Source organism: Plectropomus leopardus, chromosome 15, assembly GCF_008729295.1.
Source record: "Plectropomus leopardus isolate mb chromosome 15, YSFRI_Pleo_2.0, whole genome shotgun sequence".
In the NCBI taxonomy this organism is placed as follows: Eukaryota; Metazoa; Chordata; class Actinopteri; order Perciformes; family Serranidae; genus Plectropomus; species Plectropomus leopardus.
This window is the reverse complement of record NC_056477.1, coordinates 27176096-27198793: the sequence shown is the minus strand read 5'-3', so window position 1 is coordinate 27198793 and position 22698 is coordinate 27176096. Positions and strand designations below refer to the sequence as shown.

At 39.4% G+C, this 22698-nt stretch overlaps 2 protein-coding genes across 2 annotated transcripts; one reads left to right on the top strand and one right to left on the bottom strand.

Annotated features, from left to right (window-relative positions):
• The first annotated feature begins 6073 nt into the window (after positions 1–6073).
• Positions 6074–14667, top strand: inaa (internexin neuronal intermediate filament protein, alpha a). The gene is made up of 5 exons (XM_042502347.1): positions 6074–6370; positions 8034–8264; positions 8361–8888; positions 14124–14248; positions 14381–14667. The coding sequence occupies exons 1-5, from the start codon at positions 6080–6082 to the stop codon at positions 14577–14579; spliced, it is 1374 nt and encodes a 457-aa protein (XP_042358281.1). The 5' UTR covers positions 6074–6079; the 3' UTR covers positions 14580–14667.
• A 680-nt stretch (positions 14668–15347) lies between these two features.
• pcgf6 (polycomb group ring finger 6) lies at positions 15348–22472 on the bottom strand. Its single transcript, XM_042502346.1, has 10 exons — positions 22318–22472; positions 21927–22026; positions 20748–20844; positions 20417–20472; positions 20255–20314; positions 19148–19265; positions 18205–18232; positions 18019–18117; positions 16294–16380; positions 15348–16187 (listed from the first exon to the last, which is right to left on the bottom strand). The coding sequence occupies exons 1-10, from the start codon at positions 22393–22395 to the stop codon at positions 16143–16145; spliced, it is 768 nt and encodes a 255-aa protein (XP_042358280.1). The 5' UTR covers positions 22396–22472; the 3' UTR covers positions 15348–16142.
• Between the last annotated feature and the right edge of the window lie 226 nt (positions 22473–22698).

The following is a 22698-nucleotide window of genomic DNA, read 5'->3' as shown; positions in this document are numbered from 1 at the left end:
AGCCAGTCTGGTGCTGCGTTTATGTGCCATGGGACGGATAGTAAATACGGTGAACCTAGCACTCAGTCCGGAGGTGGTTAGGGACTGGGACTGGGACTGGGACTGGGACTGGGACTGGGACTGGGGGGGGGCTTGTTATCCACTACCCGAGTAGCAGCTACTCTTCATGCCCAAATGTATGATGTGAAATTCAAGGCAAATAAAGGAACGGAGAACAACATGAAAACTGGAAAACTACATTAAAAGCAGCAATCAAAGAAAAACAAAGGGACTGCCAAATTTTTCAATTTCACCATTTATAAAAGCCACAAGTGTAAAAACAAAAATTATCAATTGATTTTTTTTTTAATGTGATGGTCTATGAACAGATTAAGGTTAGACAGATGCTTCCATCAGACGAAAATGTAACCAAATATAATCTTAAAATAACGGAGGGTAAAAAAAATAAACAAAAACAAAGAAATCACACCTCATCCACCCCTTCCTATGATTAAAAAAAAAGAACAGGCCCTTTAAAAACTCACACAATTCGGTTAATATGCAGGGTTTAGGCATGGGGAAAATGTTTTACCGCAGGTGTGGGAGTGTTAAAATAAACATTTGGCAATTCTATACAAAGCCTGTAAAATGTACTATTAATACGTATTATAGTAAGCTACGATATATTGACACGTGCATTTAGGCTGCTCCTGGGAGCATTTGGTTATTCTGTGATTTATTTCCCCTCTCCGTAAAGATATTTATTTGACACGAATTTAAAAACGGTATGTATTCCCACAGTCAGTGAACGCCTCAGCAACAGTGTGTGACAGGCGTGTCGTGCAGTGACTCAGAGGTGAGTCAGAGCGCGTGTCCCGCCTACACCGCGGTGGCGGCCAATGGCGCTCGTGCGGAAGCGGGTACAGTCACGCAGCCCTCCGCAGTCCCGCTGTGTGCGGTTTAAAGGGACGCACACTCCCGGTGCATGTCCGGAGATCAGTCCCAGTGACCACTGAGGACAGCTGGGCGGGTAGAGCTATATGCGATAAGAAGAGATATTTAACCCTTCGAAACCTGAGTAAAATTGCTTGATTTATTTTAAAACATGGGAGGAAGGTAATGAGTAACATAGGTGGAAATGGCCCCCAAAATAACAACAAAACAAAATGAGAATAGAAATAAAATAAAACAAAACAAAATAAAATAAACAAAAAGGAAATCACTGGGAAAAAACGCAAAAAAATAACAAAAGCTCAACAAAATAATTTAAAATATATTATTATGTTAATTATAAATGTGTGTTTTGTTTTGTTTTTTTTTTGTTTTTACATTTTACCTAGCTTTTTTTTTTTTTTTTTTTTAATGTTTTCATCTACTTTTTTTTTTTTTTTTTGCAATTTGCAGAGCATTTCTTGCCAGGTTGCTCGTTGCCTTTTCCCCATGTTTTTGCAAGAAATCCCGCCAGTGTGCTCAGGTTTAAAAGTTTAAATACTTGTGAAAGGATTGCAGCGCAAAACAAACAGACAAAACAAAATAAAACAAAAAAAAAAACAAAAAAAACTGTTGTCGATCCAGGTGTCAGAGAGTGAAATATGTAATATGAATTGGGTCATATGCATAATGAAAAAAATGCAACATCATGTTTTTGAACCCCAATTATTCAAGGATTTTAATAATAATCATGACAAAATACATCATTAATAATAATGACATGGGAGGCAGTATTTTGCCACAACTGCCTCCCTTCTGTTTCCTTACAGCCTTGCAGTCACTTCTGTCAAAATCACAGCTCCAGCAGCACCCTATGGATTAGTTTTGGATTGATTTAAAGTGGTTATACACTAATAAATTGGGAGATTAAATAATCCTTAATTTGCATCGACCTCTGCTGGCAATCAGTGCAAATTGCAACACAATTCCATACAAATTCTCTGGATTCTCTGGAAAATATCATCACCTCTTGTAATGCATAGATTGTTCTACCTGACAGTGTGCCGTATAGAGTCAGAAATGTTGCGTCAGGAGGCTTTTTTCCCTCCTAAACTAGTCATTCCAGTTATGCAACGCAATATGTGTACATCTTCAATAGAGCTAACAGAGGTACAGCAGCTAGCCAACCCCGTCTCTGCATTTAGCCACATGTTCTCCTCCACACCTCACACCTCTCTTCTCTTCTAACAGACCTGGGAGAGAAGCTTTGTGCACACCTCATCAATGTCCGTCAGTCTTCTGCAGATGCTGTACACGTCAAGACATCCATTTACAGCATCCAGGAGAGACGTGTGATCACGTGGCACCTCCATGAGGAAAAGAGTTCCTCTGTGGGGTTGAGGAGAGGAGAATAAAGTGGAAGGAAACATGACAGCATCCCAGGCTGTAAAACCTTTTTGTAAGTGAAAGAGATCGCTGAAAAACCTCACCAGTCCATACTACTGCAAAACGTCCTGGACTCTGCATCACCTGGCACAAGCCTTCATATAAATCATCACAGACTGGAACAAAATAGGCACTCAGGAGTTTAACCCTTTAAAACTTGCACAAATTGGCTTGATTTCTTTGAAAAACAAAGGATGGAAATGAGTCGTGAATGAAGAAATGATTCCAAAATAAGCAAGAAATCAATAAGAACTACAACACAATTACTGAAAAAAGTTAAAACAAATGATATTATAACATAATTTCAAATACATATTTACTTTAATTATAAAAACAGTTTTCCATAGGTTTTTTTCCCCTGGAAATTTTTTCATACTTTTTAGAAAATCATTTTCTAAGTCGACTAATTTCTTACAAATTTTGAAACGTTGTTATTATTATTATTATTATTACCAGTGCTTGCAATACAAGTGCTTGCATAATACAAGTGCTTGCTTTAGAAAGCAAAACATGTGTTTATTGAAGAAAGATCAAAATTCCAGTTTGTAAATAAAACACCAACAAGCAAAAGCTGTTAAATGTAGTGTGTTTGTAATGATTTTGTTTCTTCCTCTTTCTGAATTTCTGGCGAGTCATGATTAAATGTTGCTGTTTTGAAGAAATAATAAAATAGACAATTAAAAAAAAAAAATCTTAAAGACGTGAGCTATACTACTTTAAAAAACAAGAGTCAGAGGGTGTTTTTAGAAACAGCTGGAGCTGTCTGTATCCATCCACAGTTCTGACAACATTATAGGCGACATGTGAAAGCAGCTGTGGATGAACTAGCTTGTTTTTGTCGCAGCTTTCGGGAAATTAAGCAAATTCTAATGTCCTCAACTACGTTTTGTCGTCACCAGCAACCAGTAGAGCGTGCTCCCTGACGACGTCCCAACTGTAAAAGCCCAAAACCTCTGTGAAAACGAGCAACCCTCGCCGGGTGCGGTGGCGCGCGCCTGTAATCCAAGTCACCGGGAGGCTGAGGCTGGCGGATCGGTTGAGCTCAGGAGCTCTGAGCTGCAGCGGGCTGTGCCGATCGGGTGTCCGCACTAAGTTCGGTATCGATATGGTGCTCCTGGGGGAGCCCGGGATCACCAGGTCGCCTAAGGAGGGGTGTACCGGCCCAGGTCGGAGACGGAGCAGGTCAAAGCCCCCGTGCCGCTCAGTAGTGGGATCGCGCCCGTGAATAGACGCTGTAGTTCAGCCTGAGTGACACAGCGGGACCCAGTCTTTTTATTCTCTGTCCTCTGTCCAACACACAGCTGAGACAACACACACACTCAACCACAGTGTTTTTATGTGTTACTGCAGCTTCTTCACTGACTCGTTATGATTTTGTTCCAATGGAAACCTTCAGAAACAGGTTGTTTGTTTGTGCTGCAGCGCCTCCCCCTGGACAAGAGGAGCAATGACATCATGACCCTCTGTGGAGATACAAATATTTTTCCATGAGCCTCCCTGGAGGACTGGGGTAAATGTATGACCCTCTCTCCACCATAAATACTCATATATCACATTTACTGGTGATCTATGGTGTGGTTATAAGATTAAAAAAACCATATCGTTAAAAGCCATTAACGTTATTTAAAATAAATACAAAATATGACCATTTAAAGCCAGTTAAAAAAGGCATAACTCCCTCCTCAATGCTTAAAAAAAATAAGTGCCTCCCTAGTTCATCATCCCCTCTCATAAACAGCGAACTGTCCCTAAACTATTTTCTTTTTATCTAAAAAAAACTTGAAGTGAAATTCCTCATTCCTACCCAAATATATGCCATAATAATATATTTTTTAGCACTTTTGTTCTCATCAGACACTTTAAATAAATATTTATTTATTTCTTTATTTATTTATTCAACTGTCTGTTATTATCAGCCAAGAGATGCTCAAATGGATCAGGAAGGTACTGTGATTGAGAGGTTTAAATGTAGGTTATAAGCATTAATGCGCTATGTTAAAATTACAAACTCATATTATTTTACATTAGAGATTATGAGTTGTTCACACTCAAATCAATTAAATCAAGTTATTAAGAAAGATTTTAGTCAGAATAAATTGAAGTGTATAAATACATTTTCCCAGAACATCTTGTTTTCACTCCTTTGGTGAAAGTTTTAATGTATTGTTATTAATGCGATAGAAGGAAAATGAAATGCTCCCACTGTTTCCACGAGATGCAGAGCTCATAGCAGCAGAGTGGAGGAGCTGTCGGACTACAGTGGCATCAGCTGCGTCCTGTGCAGGTGAATTTGGGACAGTTAATCTCCTGCAGGATGCAGACAGACCAGAATCCTCCATCAGTGAAAACAGTCCCAAACTGATACATCATTTAGTTATCATTTAAGAATTTGTATATTAAGGGTTAAAATGTTTTCACAAAGGCAGAAATATTTTAAAGGCATATTAAACTATCAAATCTGTCGAACTGTTTTTGTTAATAGCAAGTTCTCGCAATTTGAACTTGCGTTTCGTAACGCTATGGCAGACATCACAGAGAAATGAGACACATTAAGGTACTGTTCGTTATTTATGAGAGGAGAGGGGCGGTGCAAAACGGCGGAGGAACATATTTTTGAAGCACTAATGAGACAGTTGTGTTTTCTTATTTGGTTTTCGGGAGGGGACATTCAACTTTAAATGGTCGTGTTTCATATTAATTGAATACCCTCAGAACCCCAAAATGTGTTTGAAAGACCTGTTTTCTTCAAAATTCTACCAAATCGCAACATTTATCATAGCCAGAAATTGTGAAATGTGACTTATGGTGGAGGGAGAGTTGCATTTAACGCTTTTATACCTAGAGCAAGCATTGCTTTTCTTGTGCTGCTTTCAGACCTTTAAACCCCGGGCAATGAGATTCCTTTCAACAAATGTAGAAGGTGCAATGAGCAACGTGGTAATAATTTACAAATGCTAGAAATGGTAAGTTTTAGATAATAATGAAAGTACTATAACTGTATTTATTTCTATCGCAATTACATATTTTAAATTATGTTTCAGAATTATTATATTTTTTACGTAGCTTAAATTATATATTTTTTCCCAGGTTATTTCTTTTGTTGTTGTTGTTGTTGGTGGTTTTACTTTTTTAAAAACAAAAATCTAATTTTCGGGTATTTTCTACTTATTATTTCGTATATTTTTTGGTTTCTAATTGCTCAAAAAAATATTTGTAACTCCGGGGAGTCTCATGGTATAAAAAAAAATGAGGTCGCACCCCAGCCACCCACCTTCTCCCATAGACAAAGTACAGTCCCTTTTTGGGTGTGATAAAGACACAGAGATGCATACATACAACTGGGAATTGAATAACTGCATATAGAACCCACTCTGTTATCCATCTGGCTCTACCTGTTCGTATGAAAAAATTAAACACCGGACGCAGAATGTGGTGACGCTCCTCGGTGGACTGTTCCATCATTTTACGCACGCGAAATGAACCAGAAACATGTATGAAATCCGAGAACAAAATAAATTGTTGTTTATTTTAACACTTAAACTATCAAAACCTAACTTAACATCTTCACCCCACTGTACAAATGTTGCACAGATGTGTCCCTTCGTGCGTAAAATGTCGTATCCCCTCGTGCGTAAAATGGTTCGCTCCACCTGCAGTCTGCGGGCTATAAACTCCCCGCAAAGCTCTTTAAGCTCCTCAGTTTTATCTCTGACTCACGGCAAAGATGAGCCACGGAGACCGTTACACCTCGTCATCCTACCGGAAGATTTTCGGGGATTCTCCAAAGTTCCCCGTCTCGGCCTCTCGCATGGGCAGCTCCTCTCCTCGGGGCTCCCCCGGGCTTCGGTCCATGGCTGTGTCCCGCAACAGCGCGTCCTCCCTGAGCCTGTACCGACGGGTCGGCCGCTCCGCCTCCTACTCTCCGGTGCCCACCGACTCCCTCGACCTGACCCAGACCTCCGTGGTCAACAATGAACTGAAAGTGATAAGAACTAACGAGAAGGAGCAGCTGCAGGTGGGTGTGACGGGTTGGAACAAATGATTCACTCTTGAGTTACTCCAAAACTTTATATAATTATATATAATATTTCAAATGATTGGTCTATAGAGTCTGTTGTCATTTTAGATTAAAATTTTGATAAACTCAGGTTCAACAACAGCAACCAGGATATTTTATCCCATAGCTATAATTTTCACAACACTAAAACAACTTGTACGGTCCACATTTTTACTGATTCTAGTGTCCCGTTTTTGTAGGTAACTGGACAGAGTAGGACTAAATCAGTTAATCTGAGATGAAGACTGATATTGGACTCTTCTATGCATCTTTCTGTGGTTTTGTGTCTCTGAGGTAGTTTTGCATCTCTTAGTAGTAGTAGTAGTAGTAGCAGACCTCTTAGTAGTAGTTCCTTAGCATCTCTTTGTGGCCATTTTGCATCCTTTTTTGGTTTTGTGTCTCTTTGCAGTAATTTTGTGTCTTTTTTTGTCATTTCATATCTGTTTGTAGTTGTTATGCATCTTTTGGGAGTTTTGTATCTATTTGAGGCAACTTTGTGTCTTTTTTGTACTTTCATATCTGTTTGCAGTTGTTTTGCATCCTTTTGTGGCAATTTTGCATCTTTTATGGTAATTTCATGTCTCTACAAGGTCATTTTGTATCTCTTTGTAATAGTTATGCATCTTATTGTGGTTTTGCGTCTCTTTGAGGTCATTTTGCATCTTTCTTGGTAATTTTAAGTCTCTTAATTCTTTTGTGTCTTATTGTATTATTGTAGTCTTTTTTTGTCTCTTCGTTTGTTTTAACCTGTTTTTATTGACATTTTGTGTCTCTTTGCAGTCATTCTGCATCTTTTTGTGGTTTTGTGTTGCTTTGAGGTAATTTTGTGTCTTATTTGGGTCGGTGGTTATAAAGCCTTTAACCAATATAATGGCCCTTCAAAAACATACTATTAAATAACTCAACCGTAAAGGCTGAGTGGAACAGAGCCATCATAAGATATGGGCCTCTTTTTGACCTGTCGTGGTAGGAAACGCACAGGTGTTATTAATAACATTAAAGCTTGTAAGCTGACGTCAGTAACATTTGATGTTTGAGACCAAAGAATACCAAAGAGAGGAGGCAGACAAAAATAGCTCTCTTGCAAATATGGCTGTCTGCTGTTTAGGAAACAGATTTGAGTTTACCCTGAAATTTTGACTAGAGAAGAAGACCTACCGTTAACATCACAGCAATGCCAGCAGGTATTAAAAGAAATCATCAGGCTGTCATTTAGGTGAAATATGATGCCTTTCTTCAGTTCTAAGAGTTTCTTCGATTTTAAGTGTAGTTGAAGCTGAAATATGATTGTGGGCCGCATGGGAAATTTGCACACAACTCATGGCAACATTTAAGTGCCAAGTTGTGCACCAAATTCACTAACTTAAGCAAACAGCACAAGCACTAATGACTGGGAGCAATTCCCAAAACACTCACAAGGTGCCACCAGCCGTTCCAAGTAGTGTATTTAATGTAAGCTTGTGAAAGTGAAAGTACTGAAATGGACTGTGGATGATCACTGGCCTGCAGGCCGCACTTTGAGCAACTATGGATTAAGTGAATCAGCGCCTCTTGTTTGCTGCCTGTCTGCCCGTCTGACATTGAAACCTAATAGAGGATTTTGTGTTATCCTGTTGTATAGGGTCTGAATGATCGCTTTGCCATGTTCATTGATAAAGTCCGGCACCTGGAGCAACAGAATAAGATGTTAGAGATGGAACTGGTGACGCTGCGGCAGAAGCAGGGCGAGCCCTCCCGTGTCGCTCATCTCTACCAGCAGGAGCTGAGGGACCTGCGGTCTCAGGTGGAGGAGCTGAGCAGAGACAAGAACCGCATCCTGATCCAGAGGAACAATATGGAGGACGAGCTGCAGGTAAAACAACTGGATAGTTTGAAAGGGATAAGGAGGTGTAATTTTTTTTACCTTGGTGACGCCCCTCGTCTCCCGTCCTCCCATGTCTCATTTCAGAAGCTCAGTGTGAAGTATGATGAGGAGGCGAGGGCACGCGAGGAAGCCGAGCAGACCTTGAGATCCTTTAGGAAGGATGTGGATGACGCTACAGCCGTTCGCCTGGACCTGGAGCGCCGCGTGGAGTCGCTGATGGACGAAATCTCCTTCCTGAGGAAAGTGCACGATGAGGAGATCCAGGAGCTGAGCAGCATGATGGAGGAGCAGCAGGTTTCCGTGGAGCTTGAGCTTGCCAAGCCGGACCTCACCTCGGCTTTGAAGGAGATCCGCAACCAGTACGAGTCCATCGCCTCCAAAAACCTGCAGTCGGCCGAGGAGTGGTACAAGAGCAAATTTGCCAGCCTCAGCGAGCAAGCCACCAGGAGCAACGAGGCCATGAGGGCCAGCAGGGAGGAGATCAGTGAGTTCAGGAGGCAGCTGCAGTCCAAGACCATTGAGATAGAGACCCTGAGGGGCGCCAACGAGTCTCTGGAGAGGCAGATCGCAGAGATGGAGGACGGACACAATGCTGAAGTAGCAGCCCTGCAGGCAAGTATTCAGATTAATTTATGAAGAATTGTCTTCACTAATTTGGATCAAATAAAGCCTTACTGTTCTAAATATTAACATCTGTGTGCTATTTCAAAGCCAGACGCCACTAGGAAATAACTTCTGGAGAAATACTGAATCATAGTGGAAAAATACTGGGTCTATAAATACTTGAATCACCCTAAAATATGCAAAAGTTGTAATTGTAGAATATTATTTCCCTCAATGTTACTGAAAACCTCCAATTTCCCAGAGGAAAATAAACAAGGACAGTGATTCCGGTGTCCTTAGTGGTAGCATTGGCCCTAATAAAAAAAAACAAAACAAACATTGCTATCCCCACTGCCAGATACAACAAGTGGCAATAGAATGCTATTTTAGATACAGCTCTTTGGGTGATGTAACCTTTTAAAGGTTTTCTTTTTCCACTAAAAGATCATTTGTATATCAGTTACTTAAATAACATTAAATTTGTGAAGAAAACCTTATTTTTCCATCAAGTTGAACAGATTCAAAAACAGAAGAAAAACATTTTTAAAAATTATGAACCGGGGTTAAAGGTGGCCGTGCATACAAGTATTGCGCCTGGGCAAGCATTTGAACTCTTCTTGTCCATTCCATTGAGTCGAGCTGAAATGAACATCCATAGACTCTATAAAACAATGGATGTAGCCACTATCACATCACTCATTTCTTTGGGGACTCATTTCACTGGACCATTTTGATGTCTTAAGTTTGGCATTTTGGCCATTAGCATCTTAAACAAGAAGTGACCATATTTGGACAGGAGGGTGGAGATAACCCTAATGCTAGCTGCTAGGATGGTTAGCACAGTTTTATTTAGCCTATAGCTATGGTTAACATCGATAATGCTAACATTAATTTTCACAAGTGAAAACAGGTTTAAAACTATTGAAACAAAATGTATTTGGCAGAAAAAAGTTAATATTAGAATCCATAGAGGGTATTTTACAACCAAACAAAAGCCTTTTCTGGTAAGCAAACCTTACAGTTCACTTTCATGAACTGAAAACACACTTAACTACTGACAGCTTTGGCTATGCGTGAATTCAGTCGATCTGGGGTTACGCCACATTTGCATTACCTTACAAAAGCTGTCACTGTGGTAGCAGCTTGTCAGCAAACGGCACCCAATTGTCACTCAAAGTGGCCCCACCCCTTTAAGCCTTAAAAACACTTAAACGGGTGGATTATACAAAAATTCAGTTGCTTTAGAAACTAAAACCGCTTGTTTTGTTTTTTGTACCAGGCGGTTAACACATTCATATCTAACAGTAAAGTTGGACACTTTGATTATACTGCACAAGTTGTGTTAGAGTTTGTACACTTTTTGATATAGTTTTGCTTTTGGTAAACGTGGACCCCTTTTACTCCAAGTTTCTCAACTTTTGGATTCTTTGTTAACTGTGGAGGCATGTGTTTCTTACAAATTCAGCATAACACAGGATAAGTAACTGATATATGTATGATCATTTTGTGAGCAAACTTCCAAGTATGTATGAACTAATATTTTACATAGAAATACACCAAAATGTCATAGCATACAAAGTTGTGGTGACAAAATTATTCTGTGGAAATACACTAACACTATTTGAACAGCATATAACTTTATACAAAATTAATGATGTAGACCTAATAATTGATAAATAGGCCGGCAGAGAAAGGTCAAAAGCAAATTATTGAACAGGCAGTAATACATTAAAAGATACAGTCCTTGGAAATGAAGACATTACGCACGAGAATTGTTAATGGACCAAGCTGAAACAACTACTGTTCAAGTGTGCTGGAAAAATGCCCAGTCACCTGCTGCAGACCTGCTGGCACAGTATGTGTGGAGGTCATTTCTGTCTACAACTCAGTGGAATAATAGGATTTGATGGGAGCAGATCTTAGGGTCAAGTTCCTCTTGAATTATGTCACAGCTTGAGTAAAGCTGTTAGCTAACTGTCCACAGCAGGGAACCCCCAACCTTTATATGTCAAGGACAGAGTCGACGCAAAGAATCCAGCAAACTAAGCATCTTAGAATTTAAAACAATAAGTCATACGCTCTTTGAGTGAAATTCTCCCGCCATTTTAGAGGTCCCTATATGGGCCCAAGTTTGGCTACGAAGTAAGTTCTCAAACAAAATTGGCTATCCATCATGTTACTGGGTGAGCTTTAGAGGGGCTGATCAGCAGGCATTACCTTTGGATAGAGTCAGGCTAGCAGTTTCCTTGCTCCCTGTGTGGATGTGTAAGGACAAGTGGATACAGCGTTGGGGACGAGACCCCCTTCATTCCCTCAAAAGTTGATCAATGGTGCATGAAGCCAAAATAGTTCCACTTATATCTTATATCATATTTTCTGCATCATTTGGTACATGGAGCAAGCACACTACAGATTATCACAAGCCAAAGGGCCAACTTACAGTTTAGCCCTCTGCTAACTTGATTGGGGATAAAATCATTCCTTTAGACTTTTGAAACGTTATCGGACCAAATAGTCCAAATCCCAACAGTGAAACAAGTCATTTTGTGATTGTTGTGACACTCAAAGAAATGTACCTACATATTTACAGACATCTCTTTCCAAATGTAAGTCAATGTGAAAAAGCCTTTGTAGGCCCAATAGCCTCATGTTATGTATCCGGAAGTTGTAATTCCACTATTTGGTCACTAAGAGCATTAGCTTCAAAGATTGGCGCACTTCCTGTGAGCCTGGTTTCCAGTTTTTGTGCTAAGCTATGCTAACCGACTGCTGGTTGTAGCTTCATTTTCTCTAGACAGATATGAGAATTGTACCAATCTTCTCATCTAATTTGCAGCAACAAGGGGACTAAACATATTTCCCAAAATGTCAAAGCTGTTTGATTTAACAGCAAAAAGCAGAATCAGCAAATTCACACAAAAAATGGCTGCAAGGACAAAATCTACATTTGAAATAGTGGCGATAAAGAAATCCTGCCTGTTATTGTCCCGTCTCAAAAGACTTTCTTTAGGTCTTTCTTTAAGCAAGTTTGAAAATTTCGTGTCAAGATCGTCTAATTTAGGTTGAAGGTCTAAAGTCAAAACATGACCTTTCGTGTGTGCCAGTCACTTTAACGAGGCTCCCCGACTGTGAGACTTACTGAAATAGTTCTTAGTGAATTGGCCCTGCGTGCCGATTAGATTAACCTCTAACCTGCTAAATTGGATACCGGAAGGCCATCTGCTTTCACTGGCTTTTTAGAGAACATACAGCTAAGCCCAAAGGCTATTGTATTCCTTTGAGGAAAGAAAAGCCTGTACCATTAAAACAGGCTACATCCAGGGCTTTGAAGATAACGAGTTAAATATTCATTTTAATGGGCAACCTGTTAAAAAGGTTTTAGAGGTAAAATAGGAAACATGCTAAAATGGTAACCAAAGTTGCAAAAGCAAATTTGCATACATTTAGACTTAAAGACTTCCTACCATTTCATGCAGCAAATAGCTTCATGTACTCTATGATTTTGTTCACATTTAAGGGGACAGTTCACCCCAAAATCAATCATTCATATTTTTTCTCTCACTCGTAGTGCTATTTACCAATTTAGACTGTTTTGGTGTGAGTTGCCGAGTGTTGACGATATCAGCCATAGGGATGTTTACCTTCTCTCCAATTACGGCACTTGACTTGTGGTGCTCAAATCGCTCAAATGTTTGTTGTTTTTTTTATATATTTTTTGGCTTTTTGCCTTTCTGTAATAGGACAGAATGAAATGGGGAGAGATGACATGCAGCAAAGGGCCATGAGCCAGAAGTGAACCCGCAGCCACTGGGGCTAGTAGTCATGGGGCACCTACTCCATCCACCGAGCTACTAGGCAACCCCCAAAAAATACATTTTTATAAACTCAACAGCAAAGTCTCTTACCAGAAATTGTGACTTGGTTACTTAAGATAATCCACAGGCCTTATGAGCAGTTTCATGAGGGAACAACTTTGTTACTAGCTCACCTCACACCCCTGTGCTAGCTAACATTACAGTTCAGCCCTCGTGGATGTTAGCTAGCTCAGTGGTGCTAGGTGAGCTAGCAGTAGATGCGCCTTCCTTCTGCGCTGTGATACGGTTGTAGTTTGATAGAATGAAAAAATAGTTTCCTAATCAACAAGGTCTTTAGATTATCTTGAGGAAACAGGTCATGATTCCTGGAAAAAAAAGGCATTGCTGTTGAGTTATTAAAATGTTTTTTTCTGGCGATTTGAGAACCACAATTCGAGGGCCTCGCCCCCTCAGCTCACTCAGTCAAAACAATCTGCACGCTGCCTAAACTAACAATGGCGGCTGTCGGTATCAGTGACATACCCTAAGATGCTATACAGAACTTTTGAGGACAGAAGCTCCTTATTTCAAACAGAAGCCATCAAAAGGGTCTTCACTATGCCGTGGTGTTAGGAAGCCTTTGCTTTCTTTGTAATAGCCAACGTTAATGGTTTTTCAGTTGAGTTAGCTTTAACTACAAACTTTTGCTACACTTAACACTGATGTTCAATTGTCAAAGAACAAAAATACTCAGACTTAGTTGAACAGATGACATGATGAGCTAACGTTACAAAGCTAAAGTTAGCCATAACGTTAGCGGCTATTACGTAACTTAAGCTAACGTTACCTCGCAAAGTTTGCCAACATAATGTATTAGGTTATATATTGTTGTCGCTTTACAGGAAATTTTGCTAACAATATGTTGCCTTACCTTATAACAAATGTAGACATCCTTGTTTATCATCTTTATGTTGAGCTGCTTAATTCAAATGAGACATGGAAAGGGATAAAACACACTCCGTTCTCTAGCCTCTAAAGCATACCTTGTATCAGTGTTGCGTTTACCTCATGCACATCATTTTACCAGTTTTAAAGCATACATTTAAATAAAACTGCAGGAAAATCAAAATTTCTGATGCTTTTCTGTGGAGGTTTGTTTTATAGCAGGATGTCCGAGTACATTGTGTGAAATGTGAACGGCTCATGGCGTTCGAGGGCAGGATTTAGCGCTAGATAAATTGGAGGGAAGGCAGACATCTCTACGGCTGATATCTCCAACACTAACAGACTAATAAATACCACTACGGGTAGGAGTAAAAACATGTATTTTTGATTTGGGGATGAACTGTGCCTGAACCAAATAAATGCTAATTAAGCTAATTTACTCAAGAAACTGTTATACTCAAATACTTTCTTAATATACTCTTTTTTCTTATTTTCAATATACCAGGACACTATTGGCCACCTGGATACCGAGCTGAGGAACCTGAAGGGTGAGATGGCTCAACACCTGAGAGAGTATCAAGACCTGCTCAACGTCAAGATGGCCCTGGACATTGAGATAGCCGCCTACAGGTGCTGATTGCATTAAAGGACAAACTGAACAATTTCTTGAGAAGTAGACTCATTAAACATACAGTATTTAAGCTTTGTGAGGTGTTTTTAGTCTGTGTCCAGTCTGACATATGTTTCCTTTGGTCCTATGAGGAAACTGCTGGAGGGCGAGGAGACTCACTTTAACTCAGGGATGTCGTTCAGTGCTGGTGCCTCCAGCATCAGCTACCAGACTCGAGCCTCCCCCGGCTCCTCCAGGAGCAGCAAGAGGGAGAAAGATGGGGCCACGAAGGAAAGCTTCAAGGAGAGCGGTGAGGACAAAGACGAGGCAGACATCAACTCCAACAACTGAAGGAAGACAGGCAGGGAAATCCGGAGACCATATATTGAGTTTATAGTCACATACTGTGTTTGAGGGAAACTCCAAGAGTATATTTTAAAATTAGAGCTTGAAGTCTCAGTATATAGATGATCTCTAAAATGATCACATTTTCTTACAATAAAAAGTTTAATCGTCAACACCAAACCAACTACCCTGAAAAATCTTAATCAAATGTTTTGTACATCTCCAGAGGAAATAAACATGTTGCAAATATTGTAGTAAATATGTCACCAGGTGTTGAAGGGTCTGGGAATCAATTTACTTTTCTTTAGAGAAAGACACCAAATGTTAGCGTAGTTCCATTTCTCTGTTGTTTCAGCTTGTTTTCAACAACCTGTGAAGTTAGTCAAAACTGTATCACCTGTCTAATTTTTGTTTTCCCTCAATAAAATAACCAGATAGATTCTAGATCATGGAGTATTACCATGTACACAATGCTTTAGTTATGAAAATGCATCAAATAATACGTGTAATCCGAGTGTTTGCACTGAACACCTGGCTTTAGTCTCAAGGTATACATTACTGGAAGACTGTTGGTTCAAATAATGCAATAAATAAAATGACAAAAGTGACCAACTGTTTCTTCTGATTTCATATGCAAGTCAGCTTATGCTGCATTCCTGTGATATCAAAGGGTGATAGCTGTTTCCAGTTTAATTATATTTTCATATTTTTTTTATATTTAATCTAGGTCACTTGAATAAAAAACAGGAAAAAATGGATGAATTATTTCAGTTGTGCAGTCATTTTTTTTATTCTTTCTGACAAAGCAAGTAAGAACAGTATTTTTAACAAACCCTATCAAAACATATTCATAAAACTCCCGTTAAATTACTCCTCTGAGTTGTACTGAAAGCGGGTTTAATTAAGTCAAACGCATGAATTTACACCAGCAGACAGTCTTTACAAACACTCTTAAATTAAACGTGTAAATCAGAGAAGAAGCAAGCTGTACTTAAAAACAGGGTGTTAATCTTAAGCTCCATAAAACACACACACACACACACACACACAGACCTTTGGTAGTATTTTTGTTTGAAGCTGTTTAAACTAAAATCGCACCCAGCCCTTGAGATCATAAATAGAAAACAAATTAAGATATCAGTCCCTGGTTTCCATAAAGATGGGTAAACTAGACTGATGCAGCTTCACAGACATACGGCTACAAAGTTTGAGACGTTTTATAAGTTTTATCTACAGCAGCAGTCACATTCTTGTGTGCAGTGGAAGCACGTGGAACATCTTGGCAGTAAGACTGGGTGTTTGTCATTTTCACTCAAATATATGTCACCTGTGTCCAGCATTACAGCAGACACATGGGATGTCCTGAATAAAAAATGGTGATCCTGGAGGTTGACAGTGTGAACAGTTTGAACTTTTATCAAATGTAAGCAGATCCAGCAAAATCACAGCCGAGACAGCTGTGGAGTACCTGTTAAAAATTTGACTCCACATTATGAGTCCCATGAAGAGAAACAAAGTCCGAAAATACAGTCCATCTCCTCAGGAGTTTGTAACATCCACGTTTCAAGACTACGAGGGCAGGACCAGGCCGAAGTGGAGCACCAGCAGACCATCCTGAAGCAACACAGAAACCAACAGGATCACTCTAGAGCAATCCTTCAACCAAATTCTCATCACTGAAATTGTAGATTGTTCCTTTCAGTGTTTGTGTGGAGTTTACCTGTAGCGCCTCTTCACCCACTGAGTTCTGTATGTCTTTGAGGGACTGGTAGTGATCCAGGAGGTGATCTCCACAAACCACATCCACCTGTGGGACACACACAAACACTTCAAAAACAACTGCAGCCCAGATTCAATAAGACAGAGCTGAGCAGCCCACGAGTACAACAGGCAGGTTTCCACCCCATTATACGTGAGAGCAGCCACATATGAGGGATTTCTGGGAGGTGATTGGCCACGGTTTCAAAGAAGAATGGCAGATTTAAAACTTCTGGATGCATTATGTTTTCACAAACGGTTGTAATGTAAGTGCAGCATGAGTGGTGCGCAGAGGCGTGGCGGTATTTCTAGTTTTTTCTTTAAAAAAAAAAAAAACAGTTGGTTACGAGTTAATAGGTACAAAAGCAAAATCAAACAAAACTGACATTCCTAACTTGAAGGTATGCGTTACACAACTGTTGTGACCTCTGCTACAATGGACAGTGGGCCTTCATCAGCCCTCTCTGTCCTCCCCAGACAGCCCACAGCAGAGTGAAGCCAGGAAATCAACATAAGCTACTAATCCTTGTTCAAGTGTTAGTAAACACAAAACACATTAACACCTGAACACTGTCAAACTGACCGTGCTTTAATATTTGTTCGTCTGCGCTCTGACACTTCAGATTGTAACACTACGACTTTGAATGATGAGCCTTCTCGTCCAGCATGTTTACTGCTCTGTGACCAACATGTGCTATCATCACTGATTATTTGATTATAATCAGATTAAGGTTGTCTGTTGTCCTCTAGATGCAGACACCCTGCTGAGTTTTGACCCGAGCAGCTGACCCCTCTATGTTGGGCTCTGCTTGTAGTCAATATGCTATTGTTTTGTGTCTCTTATTTACATATGTGCATTCCTCACTTGCTGCTTGGTGCTCTGCTCATGTTTTTGTAAGTATTTTTTATGCTGCATCTTTTGGATAGGGCTGACTTTGACATAACACCAGGTTCCAATTACCATTTATTTAATGCACAATCATCAGGCTGATGACTCGAAACGTCACTTTGCTCAAAGCGTCACTTTGGTGCATTCAATAAGCGGTAACTGGATAACCCTGCTGCAAGGGAGCCATTTTTTTTTTAACGTTTCACTTGTTTGGTTCAGCTGCTGCTCCAAGTTTATACTGAATGTGCGTGAATACTTTTGCTTCTTCACAATGCTGGGTCCACACTGAATCTAGTGGCACCGCAATATGTCAGCTGTCACCTCAGCAGTCGCTTTGCAATTCATTAATCATGTGACTAACACATAATCCATTTGATTTTATGCAAGGTATCATGACAAGGATATAATCATCTTTTCAAATGAATTTAAAAGTTTTAAATTGCAAAATCTATTGTTGATTTGTAAGAGTTGATGTGCACAAACACCGGGAAATAACTGTGTTTCCCAAAAGTTTGGACATTAGTGTGCATTAAGGTATATAGTTCACATATGCTTCGTGGCTGCACACCAGTTTGAAAAACTCTTGACCATTACAAAAGTGCTCTCTTCTAATCCGTAAAGGCACCCACTCACTTACATACACCAGCATGACCCTGATCACCGTGCACGCCTACACTGTGCTGCCATGCCAGCTTCCTTTGCTGTCCTGCTGCCAAGTCTGTCTAAAGCAACAATCAGGATCAAGACTATGGTCATGTCACCTTGTGGACTCATTAGCTGTAAGCCTCGCAGACTCACCTGGCAGGTCGAGCTCAGCTCCATCTTCCTCCTGATGAACAGCTCCACGTGGCGGACAGTGGCCTCACCCGACACACGAACGTAGCGCCTCTCTAACGGCTGAGCAGCACAGAGTGGAACATACTGTATCACATTTCTTTAATACAATGATCTAAATATCTACAAATAAACATGTGAAGTAATTACCTTATAGTTGTTGATGCCCTCTTCAGCCCTGCAAACAGAACAGAAGTTAATATAAAGTTAGGAGAACTGTTTGGTACCAGGAAACAGTTAATTTAGGACAGTGGGGCCATCTAGTGGCACATCTGTGTAACTACATTGTAAATTCATTCACTGCTTCAAACTGCGTTGCACATTTTCCCCAAAGCAGAAGACACAGTCACCAGGAGTGTCCTATTTATGTCTACAGACCAAAATCAAAGTCCCTTTCTCTTAACGAGAGTTGGTTACCTCTCTTTAGACACTGGAGCACAGCAGTGGTTCACTGACTGCTACTTAGAAGATGATTTACACCTGAGACACAAAGCCAAGTAACAGCAGTTAACCTGCAGGTTTTTGTTTTATCCTGACTGTTACCGTGCTGCTACTTCATACTGAACTTGGGACATAGAGTACACAACATGTCGTGTTTTCTGAAAAGATTTTGGAACATGTCACAGCTGCAAATGCACAGGTGTCATTAATAATGGCTGTGTTCCATTTCAGGAGAGTTCAAAGGTCCTGGTATTGTGCATGCTGACTTAGAAGTATGACTAGTAGGTGCAGAGCTATTCTTATTATTTACACCTGTGCTTTTACTGCAATGTCTGCTGTGAATATTGCCTGATAGACCACCGGAAAGAGACAACAAAAATACACAGCGAGAACATGTTGGCTGTTCTCCTTCCAAAGTCGGCAAAATGTTTGCATTTCAACATCACACTGAGAAATAAGAAAAGAAAAGAAGCCAAATGCTCTGTTGTATGACTCTGTCTCAAAACACCAGAGGCTGAACCTTCTCCATATCAACCTGTCACAAGGTGTGGCTAATTAACTAATGAAGAGTCCAAGAATGCTTATCCATAGCCAATACATCTCTAACTATGGCTGGACAAAGAACTGCCCAGCATCAGCATCAGATCCTTACCCCACAAACTCCAGCAGCAGAGACACATCCAGCTCAGGAGGAATGGTGAAGACAGACTGAGGAATGTTTTCCTTCCTCTGTCTCTTTAACACAGCTGGACCCGGAGGGGAGGCCACCACTGCAAAGCCAGTAAGAGGAAACTGCTTGAGTGACAAACTCTCAATCTCTGTAGAAAATCCCAAAATTTGAACCTCCAGTTGAATAACTTCAAAATGAAAAAACTGAAGTTAAAATGTCAAAAACATTCTGCATATACAAACCAAAAACTGAACGTTGTGGGTTAGTTAGTGTTTTTTTTCCTCTTATTCAAAAAAAAGAGGGAAAAGGGTAATTTGTTCTTTTGTCCAGTCCTACTAGAGGTCGACAGATTAACTGGCCGATTATTGGGGCTGATATCTGGCATTTTGTGGCATGACTGCTAATAAAATGAATTAACTAAGGAACCTTTACTTTGTAAAACCTCAGACAGCTATTTTTATTTGTTTTAATTTAAATTTTCAATTGAATTTATTAAAAAAAAAAGTTGTTGGGAACTTGCTGTATTTGATGTTGAAAGTTTCAGTTTTAATTAAACATTATGTAAAGGCATTTAAATAAAGTTTTGTGTTGGAGTTTGTTATATTCCAAATTCTAAATAATGATAGAAAGATTTTCATTTTTATTGTAAATGTAAATGCATATCAGTTCCAAATCAGTAAGTGTCTCGTTAACTACTAATAATCGGTATTGGCAGTGAAAAACCAATATAAGTCGACCCGATGACAGTATGATTCAACTTTGTTATGTTTTGTTGTCAAAAATACTGACCGGCCAAAGGTGACACAGCATTAAGAGAAGACTAATTTGTGACTCATTAACAAAGAACGGTGCAGAGTCATTCAGGTCCCAAACACTGTGTTAAATGTGATCATGTTATATAATATTTGATAGCTTATCTACACTGTGCGAATAACACTGCAAATATTTTAGCTAAATATTTCAATATGCTGCGTATGTGCACAGAAAGATTGTTGAATATGATATGTTACATTACACACACTGGATCACAAGCGTCCACCTGCACTGCCTCAAGGCTGTTTACCCAAACTCCTTTGACTGAACTGTTACCTGGTTTCGGCACCTCCAGCCCTCTCTCTTTGTAGAATTTACACATTTGTTCTCTTTCCACTGTGGTAAAAGACAAAACAAAAAGAAATGAGGTCACCTTAGAGTTCAAACAGAAAATGTCACATGACTATGTTAAACTACATATGAGCATATTTTACTTACACTCTTCCAGGAAAGGAACCATTTTGTAAACGATATCCTGCAGTTGTCTGTCAGGTCTGCAGGAAATCAGAAGAAGAGGTTAAAAATGACTGCTTTATCATAGATCTAAATTCAGAAATTTTCACACCTCATATTTTGAACTGATCATCCCAAAATGTCAGGGTTTTGACAATAAACTGACTACATGTACAAGAAAGTTGTTGCATTTCTTCAACTTTTCATTATAGTTATGTGATGTTTTACCACACTTGTTAATACTTTTTCCTCTTTGGTTAACAACCAACTATTCATCTAACAGGAAACATATCATATCAAGAATTAAGAAACCTACCTGATGTTGTACAGTGGTTGTGTCTGGTGGACTACAATGCTGCAAGTGGGACACCTGTTGCTGTAGAAAAAGTGCTTCACGATGCAGCTTTTGCAAACTTGGCGAAGAGAAAACACACCACAATGTAAGACACAGTCAGGACCTTATGTATGATACATAGCAGAATTAATTTAAAATGGACTCTAAAGGCCAATATATTAATATCTGACACCTTATAACTATTTACTACCCGCCAAAATTATTTTCATAACACAAACACATGCACATTTTTTGGTAAGAATCCATTAAATGGAATGAAAATATTTTAGCACTGTGAACATTTCTTGAGCAGTATGTTTTGCAATCTTAACTGAAAATAATAACTATTAATAATAAATATATATTTATATAACCTAATTTTAAATATATAATAACAATAATCATAACATTCATTTTCTTGATAATTTTCCACTCATTTGATAATTCTGTAGGTATTTTCTCTCTCTTTTTTGTATTATTATTGGATTAATTTTAGGTCAATTTCTGGTCACTTTTTACTTTTTTTTGCAATTTGCTGTACATTTCATTACCAGATGGATTGCCTTTTTTCCATGTTTTGAAAAACATCAAACCAGTTTACTGACACAAAACATTTCAATGATTGTAAAAGATGTCTGGAAGCAGCACAAGAAAACTGATGTCAGACTAGGTTAGAGCCCATGGGAAAAAAGCAAGGAGCAACTTGGCAAAATATTTCCACATTTTGCAAGACATTAGTAGACCATTAGTAGACATTTATTTTAAAATGCTAGGGGGGAAAGGCAAAAACTTGGGGGGAAAAACTATATTTCTAATTAACATAATTTGCATTTACAGCAATCTGTTACAGAATTGTTATCATTTTTGGGTAGTTTAACAGGTCATTTCTTTGGGGTTTTTTTCATCCTTTTTTTTAAAAAAAAAACAGTTTCTTGCTATTATTTATTTATTTATTTATTGATCATTACTTCTTCTGTTGGTCATAACATTTTTCCCATGTTTTTGAAAAAAAAATCTAGCCAATTTTCTCAGATTTCAAAGGGATAATTTGCATTTAGTGGCACGAAAGTAGGTATCAAACTGACCACAAAGTTCATGAGAAACTCATTGAAAGCTCTCAGGTCCTGTGAGGACAGCAGTAGGGGGAAAGTTATAACTCACATGTGTGCAGGCACTCTGTGATGGTAGTGGCATCGATGAGGAAGCCGCAGCAAAGGGCACAGCGGATGTAAGGATAGAACTGATTGAGGGGGAGCTTGGGCTGTAGGAAAAACAACAAATGACAGTCGGTGCTTACAGATATAAAAAAGCCATACAGCTGAATCTACATGACATAAACACACGTTTACCTCAAAGTCTGGATAAAAGGGAATACTATGTGTAACTAAGCCCCCGAGTTGGTTTCAGTTAGTACATGTTTCATTTAAATAAGTAGGACAGCTCAAAGACGCAGGGTATTGATGTGAGTTGTCTGGAAGAGAACTAAGTTAAAAAAGACGTCTCGTTTTGAATGAAGTTGAAGAAAGCTTTGGGAACATGAAAGTAAACATACCTCTTCCTCTGAGTCGCTGTCCGGTAAGTTTGACCCTTCATGACTTCTGCGTCCATGTAACGCCAGAGGAGCTGACATTCCCACCGGCTGCTACCAACACCAACTGTTGCAACAAACCTACGCTTTCTCTCTAACTAACGACAACAAAACGGCAAACTCACACCGTTTTTTAAAGTACAACCTAGCTTCAGACTTCGACGTTGTTTGTAGTTACCGGTAAAGTTAGCTGTGCTTGGCTAGCTGGCTAACAATACTAAAAACATAAACACATGGGCGTTTAAAGATAAAAAGTTACACCTTAGTTGCTACTGCGACCTCAACCGGCACGGTTAAAGGGCCCAGCGCTTGCTATTACAATAAAAAAAAGCTTTCAGACGAAAT

Bases quoted from the DNA above. Each gene is read 5' to 3' on its own strand.
- inaa (XM_042502347.1), top strand. From the start codon at position 6,080: ATGAGCCACGGAGACCGTTACACCTCGTCATCCTACCGGAAGATTTTC. The intron at 6,371-8,033 runs GTGGGTGTGACG...CCTGTTGTATAG, and splicing joins ACGAGAAGGAGCAGCTGCAG to GGTCTGAATGATCGCTTTGC. The intron at 8,265-8,360 runs GTAAAACAACTG...GTCTCATTTCAG, and splicing joins ATATGGAGGACGAGCTGCAG to AAGCTCAGTGTGAAGTATGA.
- pcgf6 (XM_042502346.1), bottom strand. From the start codon at position 22,395: ATGTCAGCTCCTCTGGCGTTACATGGACGCAGAAGTCATGAAGGGTCA. The intron at 20,845-21,926 runs GTGAGTTATAAC...CTCTTCGCCAAG, and splicing joins CACAGAGTGCCTGCACACAT to TTTGCAAAAGCTGCATCGTG. The intron at 18,118-18,204 runs GTAATTACTTCA...TGTGCTGCTCAG, and splicing joins AGGGCATCAACAACTATAAG to CCGTTAGAGAGGCGCTACGT.